Here is an 11,984-nt window from a genome sequence, read left to right as displayed (position 1 = left end):
TTAATATTAATATTTCCTATTAATAATATACAAAGATTATATATAAACGTGTATATATATTTATACAACATTATTAATATTAATATTTAATATATTGTGGGATCAGGATCAAATTAATTTGCTCGCTTGTGTTCCCCCGCGCCTTCCCTCGGTTCCGCCGTTTATCTTGCGGTGAGCACCGCCCCCGCTGCCATCGCGCTCCACCCGCTGCCGCCTCCACTCGCGGGCCACGCCGAGAGCCTCCGGCCCCCGCCGGTGACCCCACGGCCACCCCGGTGACATCACCGGAAAGGCGGGTGCGGCCCTGTGCCGCCGCCCAATGGGGAGCCTGACGGCAGCTGACGGCAAGGGGCAGCGGGGAGAACCCGGAAGGTTTGGCAGAGGGAGCGTCGCTGCCCGGAGCAGAGCCCCCCCGCTGCTGTTGCTGCGCCGCCGCCCGCCATTGCATGCGCAGATGGACTCGGTCGGAGTCGCCGCCGCTCCCGACGCCGGGCCGGGCCCCGCCTGGCAGAGCAAGGTGAGCGCGGGCAGGGCGGAGGGCGCGGGCGCAGGCCCGCCGGGCCTTAACGGCGGCGGCCGGGCGCTGCTAGGCCCTGGCCCTGGCGCGGGCCGCGGTGTCCGGCACCCCGTGGCCTCCCGCGGCACCTCGACTTGCCGGGGCCGTCCAGTTACGGCCGCCGCGGGCCTGGCTCCCGGGAGGTGGGGGAGGACAAAGGCATGTCGGTGCACGGGCACCGTCTCTGGGCGCCCGTCGCTGACGGCAGGGGGCAGGCACGGCGGTAGCTCCGGCCCGTCTGCCCCTGAGCGGGCTGAGGCCGTCGAGAGCACGCTGTGAAGTGGTGTCAGCAAAACAAGGGTCAGTTATTCCGTGAGGAGTGAGCTGCGTTAAGGCAGGGTATGGCACGGTTTGCTGCTGCCGGCAGTTATCTTGGTGAAGGGAGCTGCTGTTGGACCCTGATAAATGAGTTCCTCCTCTCCAAGCACTGTTGCTGAGCAGGGAATTGGGTCTAAGTGAGTTTAGTTATCAAGGAGGTAGGCAGTGAGTCACAACTTGGTTGGATTTGTCATTTCCCAGCCCCCGCCTCCCCAGGCAAAGTTGTGTGCATGCCTCTGCGTTTTCCAGAGGCTGTTTGTGTTCGCTGCCCTTTTAGGGTTCTAGAAATGGGCGAGCAAGCTGTGCATAAACTATTACTGTTGTGTTATTCCAAGAGAAATTTTACATAGACTGTGTATGCTCGTAAGCAGACTCTCCTGGAAGGCCCTGCCCCTGTCTTCAGAGGGTACTGACAATAACAAGCCAATGCTTTTTTTTCCCCCATTAGTAAGTGAACATCAACATCCTTTCAATCACAGTTCTCCCGATTGAGTTTATGAAACTACTCTTTGAGATATTTTCTGTACTTTAGTTCATCATAATTCCCTAAGTATGGAAGACAAGCTCTTATAAGATTACATGAGCTTATTTTAGAGCCAGTGATAGCTAATTACCCTATTGTGTTGCCACTGAATAAAATGTTTATTTACAGTGTCCATGGGGAGCCCCTAACACAGCATCAATATCCTGTTCCCTTGCTGAGGTAATGAGTGAACAGCTGGCGAAAGAGCTGCAGCTGGAAGAAGAAAATGCTGCTTTTCCTGAAGTGGTTGCGTAAGTTTAAGTCCTGGATTAGTTCACAACTCTCCAGAGTTGTGAAGCCATCCTTCTGTCTCTTGTGTATTTCTTACAGTGTGCTTAATAAATCATGATACAGTAAACGCTTTGCCTAACTCTGCTTCTTCAGGCCTTTTTCAGTGACGATGGTTTCCCCAGTTAAAACTTTTCCTTAGTTTCTCTCCTCTGTCACCCTTCCTTCTTGATATTTTCTTTGCATTGTTTTGAGTGCTCTAAAACAGTCCGTAAGCTGTGTTTTGAGAAATATCAGAAACACTTTTTTTTCTTCCTTTTTCAAGACTTTTGTTAATAGTGTACAATGTTCTTTCAAGAACTGTCGGGTGTATCACCTGTATCTTCCTAATACTTGGAAGCTCTAAACATAGACCAAGAGCTTACTAGTTCTAAATTTATACAGATTTTGCCTACAGTCTTTTCTGTGAAGCAGAGCAAAGCAGCACTCTTTGGTTGTTGGGGATTTTCTAAGTTTTTATTAGTTTGTTTATAAACATATTTAAATATATATATATATATATAGCTACACACATACACTTGTATGCCGCCTTTCGCTTTCATAAAGGGCATCTTAAAAACAGGGCTTATTACAGAATGGAAGGTGAGTAAAAGTTTAGCATTTGCATGGTAAAGAAGTGGCAAAGAGAAATGAAGTCATGCTCTATTAATATTTAGTGTTGTCTGGGAGGGGGGCGAACAGTGTAGATCCACTAGTTTCCATGCAGCTCTGCATGAAATCTTTTCTATGAGTAATGAAATGTTACAAAGAAACATTTCTGTTTAGGTTACTGTATTTAATTTTTTAAGTTTCTGTTTTCATTTTGCATAGTGTTGCTGAAGGACCATTTATTACAGGAGAAAATATTGATACTTCTAGTGACCTAATGCTAGCTCAGATGCTGCAGATGGAATTTGACAGGGAATATGATGCACAGCTTCGGCGTGAAGAGAGGAAGATCAATGGAGATAGCAAAGGTACCCTTATCAGAAGAAGTATTTTTTTGCTTTGGAGATATTCCTGGCACTCTGAGTAGGGTGACAGAGCTGTGAGGAAGTAGCAAACTGCTGATAATCGCGGACATTCTTATTTGTTTTGTTTCTCCAGTCTCTATATCCTTTGAAAATTATCGGAAGGTGCATCCCTATGACAGTGACAGCTCTGAGGATGAGGTTGATTGGCAGGATACCCGTCATGATCCTTATAGAGCAGGTGTGTGGCAGTTCTAAACAATACAGTTTCTTCAGTTAATAGACCTAAGAATATGACATAGTTAAATTAATTGTATTTAACTTAAGGAGACATGCCAGTTGTATGTAAAGTCAGGTCACCCAGTTGGGAGGTGTTCTGCAGGAAGCTGGGCGGGTAACTTCAGGATAATGGTTTGGCGGCTGAATCTAGCAAAATAACTATTATAAGTGGAAAGTATTGTGGGATTTCTGTGTCTGTCATCTACATTTGGCTAGGGGCACCTGCACATGATAATTGAATTCCTGTCTTTAACACATCAAAAACATGTCAGACACCCCAGAGAAGATGTAGAAGTCAGTCATAACATAGCAAAAGCTAAGCTGTCACCTTTAGGGTAAGAGAAGACTGCATTAAGATCATAAAATTTGAAGCATTTTATTCTGTTTAATAAATAAAATTGTTACTTTTGTGGCATTATGGAACCTCCATGAGCATTAATTAATGCTTGTTTAGATATAAAGTGACTTATTTTTCTCACTGCTGGCAGATAAACCTACTACTACACCAAGAAAGGGCTTCATAGGAAAAGGAAAAGACATTACTACTAAACATGATGAAGTGGTATGTGGAAGAAAGAACACTGCTCGTATGGAAAATGTAAGTGAAGACTTAGGGAAACTTACTTTGTGTGTAAAACTTGAATGCTGTAATTCAACCAAGGAACTAATGCACGTCCATCTGTGCTACTGTATACAGTGCTGATTATTTTCTTTTTCCTTTTTTTCCATTGGATGAAAGCAATGCAGTGTTTGGATTAGTTATTCAAATTGGCAGTTTGAATTCTGCAGGTTTTTATTTAATAATAATTTGTTGATGACCATGATTCAAGAATCTGCACAGAACTGTTTTGGCAAAACATAACTATCAGCAAGTTTGGTACACAGGCAAATAAAATACCAAGACTGTTTTTGAAAAGCATAGCTATTGTGTAACCTAATTTTTTTTTTTTTTAGGTCATTTTGCCTGATGAGCCAAGTAACTTATTGTCAGTCAATTGTTTGACTTGCAGATTTTCAGTCTGTTTATACCTTCTGTTTTCTTTCATGTAAGTGGTGCAACTTCTGCTGATAAGGAAATGCTGCAAGTGCTATTTTTACAGGATGTTAGGTAATCTCATATCAGTTTGGGAAGAACTTCAAGTTCTGTGTTTAGAGCAATATGTTTTTTAACATAGTGACAACAATATACAAAGTAGCTTTCACATAGGTCCTAATTGATCCTAGGTTTTTCCAAATCAGAACGAGAAATTTCTGCTTGTGCCAACTTCTGGTGTCTGCTCGTAGCAATACTTAAAGTTCTGTTACTTCTACTTGTAGTTCGCACCTGAATTCCAAGTTGGGGATGGAATCGGGATGGACTTAAAGTTGTCAAATCAAGTCTTCAATGCCTTAAAGCAACATGCCTATTCTGAGGAGCGTCGTAGTGCAAGGCTCCATGAAAAGAAGGAGCACTCCACTGCTGTATGTTTTTAATAAAATCTCTCTGTATACTTTTCATCTTGTGTAACAACTAACACTGTTTTGGTAATTTTTTGAAAAGTTCCATTTTTAGTAAAACAGTTAAGCAATACCATGTTATCATTGCTGAAGGGGATGGTATCAGCCAGCTCCTACTAGAAAAAGGCTGTCTGTATTTGATCTGCATTACTGTGAGAGCTGTATCAAAATAAGAGCAAGCAGTTGTCATTTTTTTCTCTTTATCTTTCTAAATTTGGCTCTTAATCAGCTACAGTGAATTAACTGTCTAGAAATTATTTATAGAAACCATCCAGAGGACTAGTTCTCTGCAGCTGAACCATGTGGCTCCAAATATCTGTCTTCAAAGCAGGTTTCAGGAAGATGAAATGACCAAGTAAACTCTTAATTTAATAATGTAAGAAGTCAGTTGATAAGCTTTATGGGTGAGTTCAGAGCAGGGCCTCTGGTAATTCTTGCTATGGGCTTCTTTAAATTCGGGTATTTATTGTTACTGATATAAAAGGAGTATAATATTTGGGATATTGTGATTCATGATTTGTAAAGACTTCTTAAAAGCACTGTAGAAAGTGCTCTTGAGCCACAGTCTGTACTTTGTGGAACTGGTAAAATACTGTATGTTCTACACAGCTGATAAGGTACCTGAGAGTATTAAAAATCAAGATGATGGTGCTGGAGCACTTCGGCTTTGCTTTATCTGTTCTTTTGGTTTGTTTTGTTTTTTCCTTCTCTCTGTCAATTGAGAGAATGCTTTTAATACATTATTCTTTCCACCTAGTTGAACGCTTGGGAGATATAAATACTCTAAACTTACTGTAAAGCAAATAATTATTTTAACAAATTGAGTATTGATTTCTTGGCTGTAGGAGAAAGCAGTGGATCCTAAAACGCGTTTACTTCTGTACAAGATGGTCAATGCTGGGATGCTGGAGACCATCACAGGCTGCATCAGCACAGGAAAAGAATCTGTTGTTTTTCATGCATATGGAGGAAAGTAAGTATATTGTTTGTTACTGATGGTAGCTTTAAGTACCAGAGATGGTTTAAAAAAGCAGAAACTACAACTGTTTGCACTTTTTTCATTCTCGAGGCATACAAAAAAAGTTTGTATTTGTGTATATGCAGATAATAATAAAATTTGAAAACCAAATGGTACCAACCATAAACTGAAAAAAAAAAAAAAAAAAATCCACACTTTCCTCCTTGGAGACCATTTAATGAACACTAATATATCCACTATAGCTTTCTGTGGAAAAATATGTACTACTTTTTATAAAAGTCCTGAGATTTTGAGGAACTCTTTCCACTGACTTGCCCTAGGCTACAGAGCTATCATGATGATCATAGGCTACCTGAAGATGGTCTTTCCATACAGATAACTGTGTTATCAGCTCCGTGTGTACAGGTCAGCGGAGGTGCTGCTTGTTACTTTTGGGTTACCTTGAGATTAGTGTTGGGGTGCTGTTTGCTTTGCAAGTCATGCAGGAGTCCAGTTTTAAAGATCACCGTGCTGGAAGGGTTGTAGTACGTTAGTAGTGATTGTAGTGCATTTAATTCACTTTCCACTAGTGGTGTTTCAAAAGGAACAAATAAAACCCAAATACAGTTAGTCTATTTGGAGATGTTGAGAGAGATGTAAGCTGGGGCGGGAGGGGGGAAAAAAGATGCACTCTTTTTTTTGTTGTTTTTTTTAAATTGACCTTTGCTTGAGCGATATTCAGGAGTGTTCTTTTGCTCAGTATCATTCAATGGGCAACATCTTTGTGGTGCTTAACAAAACATCGATGCTACCATTATTGTTCTAATGTGAGACCTTTTCCACTTGTAATTTCTTGAAGCAGGTACATCTATTAACGGGCAGGGCTGTTATTAACTATGACATTTAAGTAAAATATTAACAAATTGGCAGATGGAACCTATTTGATAAGCAACATACAATGAAAATGCCAAAAGCCAATCATTCATATATAAGCTTAATCATATAATCTTATACTCAACTTTAATTGGTTTCCTAGTTTGATAAGAGAATCGGTTCTTTTATATTAAAAATTGCTGTATTTTGCAATAGTTAAGAACAAAACCACCATGCATTTGCTTGTAAAGATGAGAATAGTTAACTTTGTTATATATTTGACTTTTTCTATGAGAAGTGCATCTGAAGATAAAGTTATACCTCCAGAATGTGCCATCAAAGTGTTTAAAACAACTCTTAATGAATTCAAGAACCGTGACAAATACATTAAGGATGACTACAGATTTAAAGATCGCTTCAGTAAATTGAATCCACGGAAGATTATTCGTATGTGGGCTGAGAAAGAAATGCATAACTTAACAAGGTAAAATAATAAAAAAGTGTAGTTGCCAAATGCCTGTCAGTTTCTTATTCTCTGTTTAAGGAAGATACACTACATCTGGGTAAAAGTTTAAATTGATGTTTAGGCAAACTGGCACGGATTGAATAGCACTCTGGTTTCTTACCGTGTAATGAATGGTCAGCATCTTCAGTGATTCAGTGACAGAATTTACAAACCCATGAAGTTAACACGCTCTAGCTACAAAAGTGATCAGTTTTCAGTGAGTGTTTTTAGATCCACTTACAGCTTTGATCTGAATTTTCCTTTGCGAAATACATATATTTATTCGGTTTCCAGCTCTGACTCTTTGACTCTGGATCAGGTTTCTTACACACAGCTCTCTAAGATTGGAAATGAAAAAGCAGGAACTAGAACCATAGGTGTTTTGGCATTTTTGTTTTGGTTTTCTTAATCAGTATCTATTTTCTGATCCACAGAATGCAAAATGCAGGAATTCCTTGTCCTGAAGTGGTTATCCTTAAGAAACACGTCTTGGTTATGTCTTTTATTGGCCAGGATCAAATCCCAGCTCCTAAACTAAAGGATGTAACACTTAATAGTGAAGATATGAAAAAGGCCTACTATCAGGTTCTTAATGTAAGACAATGCTGATTTCTCCTCCAATTCTTGGTTATATTTTCTTTTAGGCAAAAAACTTGAAGGACAAATCACAATTTATTTACTTTTCAGGATGCTTGCATTGCTTTCAAGATACAGAGTCCAAAGGCTTATTGCTGCTGTTTAATGTGTGACTTAGAATATATAAAAATTATGCACTAAAAAAAATTTTAAAAATTTGAATCTTAATCTGAATGGAAAACATGCTGGAATTTGATAACATATTTAGCAGCAGAGGAATTATGAGCAAGTAGTCCTTTTATAGAAGCAGTATGTGGTTTGGAAAATTCTCTGAAGTCTTCAGGGTTTACTGACTACTTAATTTACAATGCTTAAGCACTCTCCAGTGGATAGCCCCCTCTACACCCTCCCTTATAGCAAATCTAGATATCAGAGAATAAATTATAATATAGCATAATGGATACTTTACTTTCCTGTTATCTGCTGTAATTGGTTCAGATGATACATACCTGCGAACTGTCCACTCACTATTACATTATAGATATTAAAAAAAACCCCAACCATCCAAAAATCCAGCTCGATAATATGAATGGTCTGTGTCTCAAATCTTGAGACCAGTAGACCAGTGCAACTGTGTTTCAAGTGTATGTGCATACTAGTTAGGATTAAGTATTTAAAACTGGGAGACTCATTTCCTGTGTGACGGGTGAGAATGACAGGTATATCTAGAGAACATGTTTATCTGTCTCATGCACTTGGACTGGTTGGCAGAGCTGACAGGAGTTTACCAAACTGATTCTTCTGACTTGCCAAAGCTAAGCTCAGTGATAAAAGCTTAGTTTCCTGGCAGTTTTCCAAAATTGTGATGCTCTGTATGGAACTTCATTGAAAAATTTGAAAGAAATGCTGTAAATGGGGTGGGTGACTAGGGAAGGGTGGGGGTTTTTTGGGTGTCGTTTGGTTTTGTGTGTTGCGTTTTTTTGTTACGGTTGTGCAAATGACAGTTACTTGGGGTGTAGCATACTTCATTAATTTGTTTCCTTGCAGATGATGCAACAGTTGTATAAGGAGTGCAACCTAGTCCATGCAGATCTGAGTGAATACAACATGCTTTGGCATGATGGGAAGGTGAGCTTACTCTTGGTGTGGGAAGGAAAGGTTTAATCTAATATGAAATGTTAATACCCAGTGAATTGCTATCTCTCTGTGACTACAGGTCTGGCTTATTGATGTTAGTCAGTCTGTGGAGCCAACCCATCCTCATGGACTTGAGTTTTTGTTCAGAGACTGTAGGAATGTTTCACAGGTAGGACCTCTGCATTTGACAGTCTTCTGTTACACTGAATATTTTCCAAGATAGTTAATTCAGAGCTAACTGAAAGTCAACCAATATGTCTGTAAAAAATGATCACCACCACATATATATGATTACTCTTGAGTATTGCCGATACTGATGGTGTTCTTCTTCGAAAGGGATAGTGTGGGAGAAGAAACCAGTACCACTAGAATTTAAAACTTTCAGTTACTTTTATCTGTAAGTCAACAAAAGCAAAAATGTCATTTTGACTAAATACTGTAATTGTAACTTGGGGAAGGAAAAGGAATATTTTGTTTCATGTAGTAGGTGTTTAATGTATGCTTTTTGTATTGACCAGTTCTTCCAGAAAGGAGGTGTGGCAGAAGCGCTTAATGAGCGTGAACTCTTCAATGCTGTCTCCAGTTTAAATATTACAGCTGATAATGAAGTAGACTTCCAAGCAGAGGTATAGCTTTTTCTGTTGTCTTAACATTTTAATTTGGTTAGCCATTGTAATACCTTAATTTTCAATGTTTAGTCTGTATGATTAGCATTTGTGAGTATAATTTCAGCAATCATTCTGCATCTCTTTTTCAGAACTTGATTATTTCAACCTAGTACAAGTATTTTTAGAAACTGAGGTTGACAGACTTCTCCACTCCCTTTCCTGATCCCCCTTCTCCCAAGTATAAAAGGCTTCATGTTGCACGTAATTGCTTTTTTCGCTGTTAAGGAAAATTTAGTGACCTGTTTTAGTTTAAAAGCTAGTTTTGTTGTCTTTCCTTACATAGGTTAAAGGTTGTGCAGAGAAACGAAAGCTGGGTTAAAAATAATAATTGTTCTACTGCTTATTTTTCATGTTTTAGATTTTAACTGACTTTGAATTTAAAGTTTAAGCTAACATTTTCAACTTTCAAGCCTAAAATCTTGCTAATATGGACTAGGAATCTTCAGTCACCTTTGGCTTTTAATTTTAAAATTTTGGCTGTAACTCTTCAAGGTGTGTGTCGTGATATCAGACACTTATAAAAATTGTGTTGTCAAACATGCCACATTTACTAACTAAAGTAAAGGCAACATGGCAGTTCTACTCTACTTGATTCCTAGTGACAATGTAGGTTTATGCTCATCCAGCACGTAGTAGGTGGGAGCTTTAAGCTAATTAACTCCTGGGGCAGGTCCTCAGAAAGAGATAAAGAGAATGCAGTGTCACTGTTCCGTAATCCTTATGTATCAATTAATCAAACAAAACCCAACTCCCTCACTGACTGTGGTGTGAGCATTGGGGTGGGGGTTTGTTGTTGTTTTATGTCATCTTTCGTGCTTATAAATTTTATGGGAAAGACTTACATGGCTGTTTACATAGAGGTGAATTTGAGCAGCCCATCCTTAAATTTCAAGACTTTAGTCACTAGTAGCTAAAATTAATCTCCCCTAGAATACAAGAGGAAGTAATCCAAACATCACAATCTGAAATCAAAATAAGCTACTATACTGTGTTACTTTGCGTAAAACATTGAGGTGTAACTGTCTTCAGCTTTCACTGTTAAAAAAGGTTGCAATGGATTTGTAATCTTAGTATTACCTGGAATTTCTCTAGTGCTGATGGATTGGCAGAGTTACAGCAGGGGTGTTTAGAGCTGGGGAGGGGGACGCTTCTATACTTTGAGGAATACAGCTGAAGTCTTAGAATCATCCAGGGAGTCCTCCCTGCAACTTGTGCGTTTCAGTTACACAGCATGAAACTACAGAGAGCTGCTCCTTTTACTTTTGAGAACAGATGTTTCAAGCTGTGCTTCCAAAGTATGTTGCTCCACACATGTGACTGAACCATTGAAATAGCATATTGTATATACCCGGTCAGTCATCTAAAGCTACCTTTTAACACTGTTCAGAAACATTCTGGTGCAGGTATGGTTTTATGATTCAGCATGGGTTTATTTTTGGCTCTCTAGATCGAAGCTTTGGAGAAGATGAATGAAGATCACGTGCAGAATCACGGAAAGAAACTCTCAATGTTTTCAAGCGATGGAGACCCACCTATATATGATGAATAGCACAGAGTGTATAGCTGCTAATGAAACTAAAAACAAATTTGCTGCTTCTAACTATGTTGGTGCAGTGGTAAATGACAACTACTGATGTCAAGAGAGAGTGGTTGACTCTGAATACCAAAATGGAAAACACCGTGAGCATACAGTGATGCCTCAGTGTTTGTTTTTTTTTTAACTTATCCCACCCATCAGGCTGGCACTGTGAGAATGGACTGTCACTATTGCTTTGGATGGTCTGACAACTTACCAGTTGCCCAGTTACATTAGACTAATGTAACTGAGGTGGTCATATTTTGCATGATTCAGAGCTTATATGTTTCAGTTAAAAAAAAAAGATAGATTCTAAAGTATTTAGTGGGAAAGCACAGTAGGAGAGTTCCTTTTTTTCTTCTTCCCCCTGATACTTGAAAAACTAATTAGAAATTGTGTGTGGACACAATGTCAGTGAACTTTCCATCCTTCACCACAGGCAAAATGAAAAGTCAAACTATGTGCTGCCATCACATGACAATTTAACAAACCAGTGTCTTTATATATGCAAAAGTCTGAACCTTTTCATTTGAAGTACATGGAAGGTGGCTCTTAACTATCTCTGTAAATACAATTGGGTGTTACATGAGAAACAGATCTGAATCTAGCCCGCAGAGGACTTCCTTGGTGATGTGCCAGGCAATCCTGTTGGCTGCATCCAAGCAGTGTAACAAAAGAGTAAGCTCAGTTAGCTTCACTTTGTATATACAAATGGCTCCAAGAACTCAGTGCAAGGAAAAAAAACCAAGCAAAAAATTCTGTCATAATCCTGTATCTAAATGAAATTCTGGGTAGAGCATCAAACACCTCAAAGTAATCATAGACTATGAAAACTAAATATTGATTGTCATTATTTTTAGATTAAGCTTTTTGCTTTAAGTGCAAAAAGAGTGCTCACATTTGTCTTTCTCATGCTTTTATTCTTAATGTCAGTTGTCTTTATTTTAGCAAGTTCTAAAAATCTAGCAATTTTTCTCTCCAAAACAAGACATTTAAAGGTGAACTGATGTAGTTTGGTTTAGAGTTAAGAAATTCTGATCAACTTTTTTAACTGATTGCTGTTTCTGATGCTGCTCTTTATCAAGCAGAATACAGTGTTGCTACATATGGCATTCTCACAGTGTGCTGTGAAAGTGATTTTTAAATATTTTTTTGGTTGGAAAACTGGTGGTGAAGTAAAAACTTAAGATCTTGTTGCGGTGTTCATGTATGGTTCTTTGCATTATACAGGCCTTCATTGATCCTCAGTGCTGCACTAAAGCAGTGTAGGGGTAGGACTC

At 39.2% G+C, this 11,984-nt stretch overlaps 1 protein-coding gene across 2 annotated transcripts; it reads left to right on the top strand.

Annotated features, from left to right (window-relative positions):
- Positions 1-205: 205 nt before the first annotated feature.
- On the top strand, positions 206-11,898 carry RIOK3 (RIO kinase 3). Of its 2 annotated transcripts, none has more exons than XM_037379765.1 (13): positions 206-517; positions 1,527-1,648; positions 2,496-2,641; positions 2,772-2,876; positions 3,403-3,512; positions 4,232-4,375; positions 5,257-5,384; positions 6,538-6,726; positions 7,182-7,341; positions 8,371-8,451; positions 8,540-8,629; positions 8,979-9,086; positions 10,576-11,898. In XM_037379765.1, exons 1-13 carry the CDS (start codon positions 320-322, stop codon positions 10,675-10,677), a joined length of 1,683 nt encoding a protein of 560 aa, XP_037235662.1. In that variant the 5' UTR covers positions 206-319; the 3' UTR covers positions 10,678-11,898. The 2 variants fall into 2 exon arrangements, with proteins under 2 accessions (XP_037235662.1, XP_037235663.1); XM_037379766.1 differs by having other exon boundaries at positions 208-517; positions 6,541-6,726.
- Positions 11,899-11,984: the final 86 nt, after the last annotated feature.

This window comes from Falco rusticolus, chromosome 3 (assembly GCF_015220075.1).
Source record: "Falco rusticolus isolate bFalRus1 chromosome 3, bFalRus1.pri, whole genome shotgun sequence".
Taxonomy (NCBI): Eukaryota; Metazoa; Chordata; class Aves; order Falconiformes; family Falconidae; genus Falco; species Falco rusticolus.
This window is presented reverse-complemented; position numbering and strand designations above follow the sequence as displayed.